The sequence below is a fragment of the Carlito syrichta genome, unplaced genomic scaffold, assembly GCF_000164805.1.
Source record: "Carlito syrichta isolate Samal-C Ts95f unplaced genomic scaffold, Tarsius_syrichta-2.0.1 Scaffold142992, whole genome shotgun sequence".
Lineage (NCBI taxonomy): Eukaryota > Metazoa > Chordata > Mammalia > Primates > Tarsiidae > Carlito > Carlito syrichta.
This window is the reverse complement of record NW_007087088.1, coordinates 5588-6716: the sequence shown is the minus strand read 5'-3', so window position 1 is coordinate 6716 and position 1129 is coordinate 5588. Positions and strand designations below refer to the sequence as shown.

The following is a 1129-nucleotide window of genomic DNA, read 5'->3' as shown; positions in this document are numbered from 1 at the left end:
TCCAGTCTGGGTGACAGAGTGAGTCTCCAACAAAAAAAAAAAAAAAAAAAAATTATGCAAATCACAAGACTTACTTATGATTACATTGGTACTACACAGTTCAAAGAAAGAGAGTAAATAGGGATTACCTCACTGGGCTTGTCTGCAGGGAAGTCAAGGATCCCTGAAGCTACTTACTGGGAACACAGAGAAGCCAAGGGGTCTCTCAGGAATGTGCAGGAACTCTCCAATCCCCACCATGCCCTTCTCTAGGGGCTGTGGCAACATGGACGAACCTTAGTGGGTCCCTGTATCATTATGGACCCATTTTACCTTAATTAGCGCCTTAAAGGCTCCATCTCCAAGGGTCGGCACACTGAGGATAGGGCAGCACATCCCTTTGGAGGGGGCCACCTTGCGACCCGCAACGCTCCCCAGAGAGAGCCTGGTCTGGGACATAAGGACCACGGGGTCAGGTCGGCTGAGCACGTGGCAGGGGGACGGGCCCAGCCTGACTGGCGTGAGTCCCCTCCGAGTTGTCTCCAGGGTTGGCATCCGAGGAGCCAGCCTGCCCCCAGGCCCCGGCCCCGGGTGGGAGCCCAGGAGGCCCATGGGTGCCCGGAGGCGGGGCCTGAGGCCACCTCCCACCTCCTGCCCTCTCCACAGCCTGCTGAGGAGTTTCACTCTGGTGACCCAGCACCCCGAGGTGACTTACCCGACCCAAAACGCAGTCTGGTCCAAGTTTCAAATCATCTTCTTCACCATCTCTGGCCTTGTCCATTACGCGCCAGTGTTCAGAGACTACGTCTTCCGGAGCATGGAGGAGTTCTGGGAGGACAACGTGCTCTTCATGGAGATCAGAGCCATGCTGCAGCCGGTGAGCCCAGCTGGCCTCCCTGCCGTGCACTCCCCTGCCTCCCCTCCCCTTCCCCTCCTCTGCTCTGGTCTCCCCCACCCTACCCTTGCTCTCCCCTCCCCCCTCTTTGCCTTCCAGCCTGAGGGACGTAGTGAGACTCCAACTCAAAAAATAAAAAAAATATTTATTCAGTGTACAAACGCCTTGGGGATTGACCTTCCAGCTCACGGGACAGCCCACAGGGTGGCAGTATTCCGGCTTTGATAGCGTGTGCTGTCTTTTTTTTTTTTGAGT

At 55.9% G+C, this 1129-nt stretch overlaps 1 protein-coding gene across 1 annotated transcript in view; it reads left to right on the top strand.

Annotated features, from left to right (window-relative positions):
* LOC103251522 (adenosine deaminase 2-like) overlaps window positions 1-880 on the top strand; it is a gene marked incomplete at its 3' end in the record, with an annotated part of 5630 nt that extends 4750 nt beyond the window's left edge. The window contains exon 3 of the mRNA XM_021708591.1: window positions 646-880. Within this exon, the coding sequence (XP_021564266.1) occupies window positions 646-880 (235 nt within the window). The remainder of the gene's footprint in view (window positions 1-645) is intronic.
* Between the last annotated feature and the right edge of the window lie 249 nt (window positions 881-1129).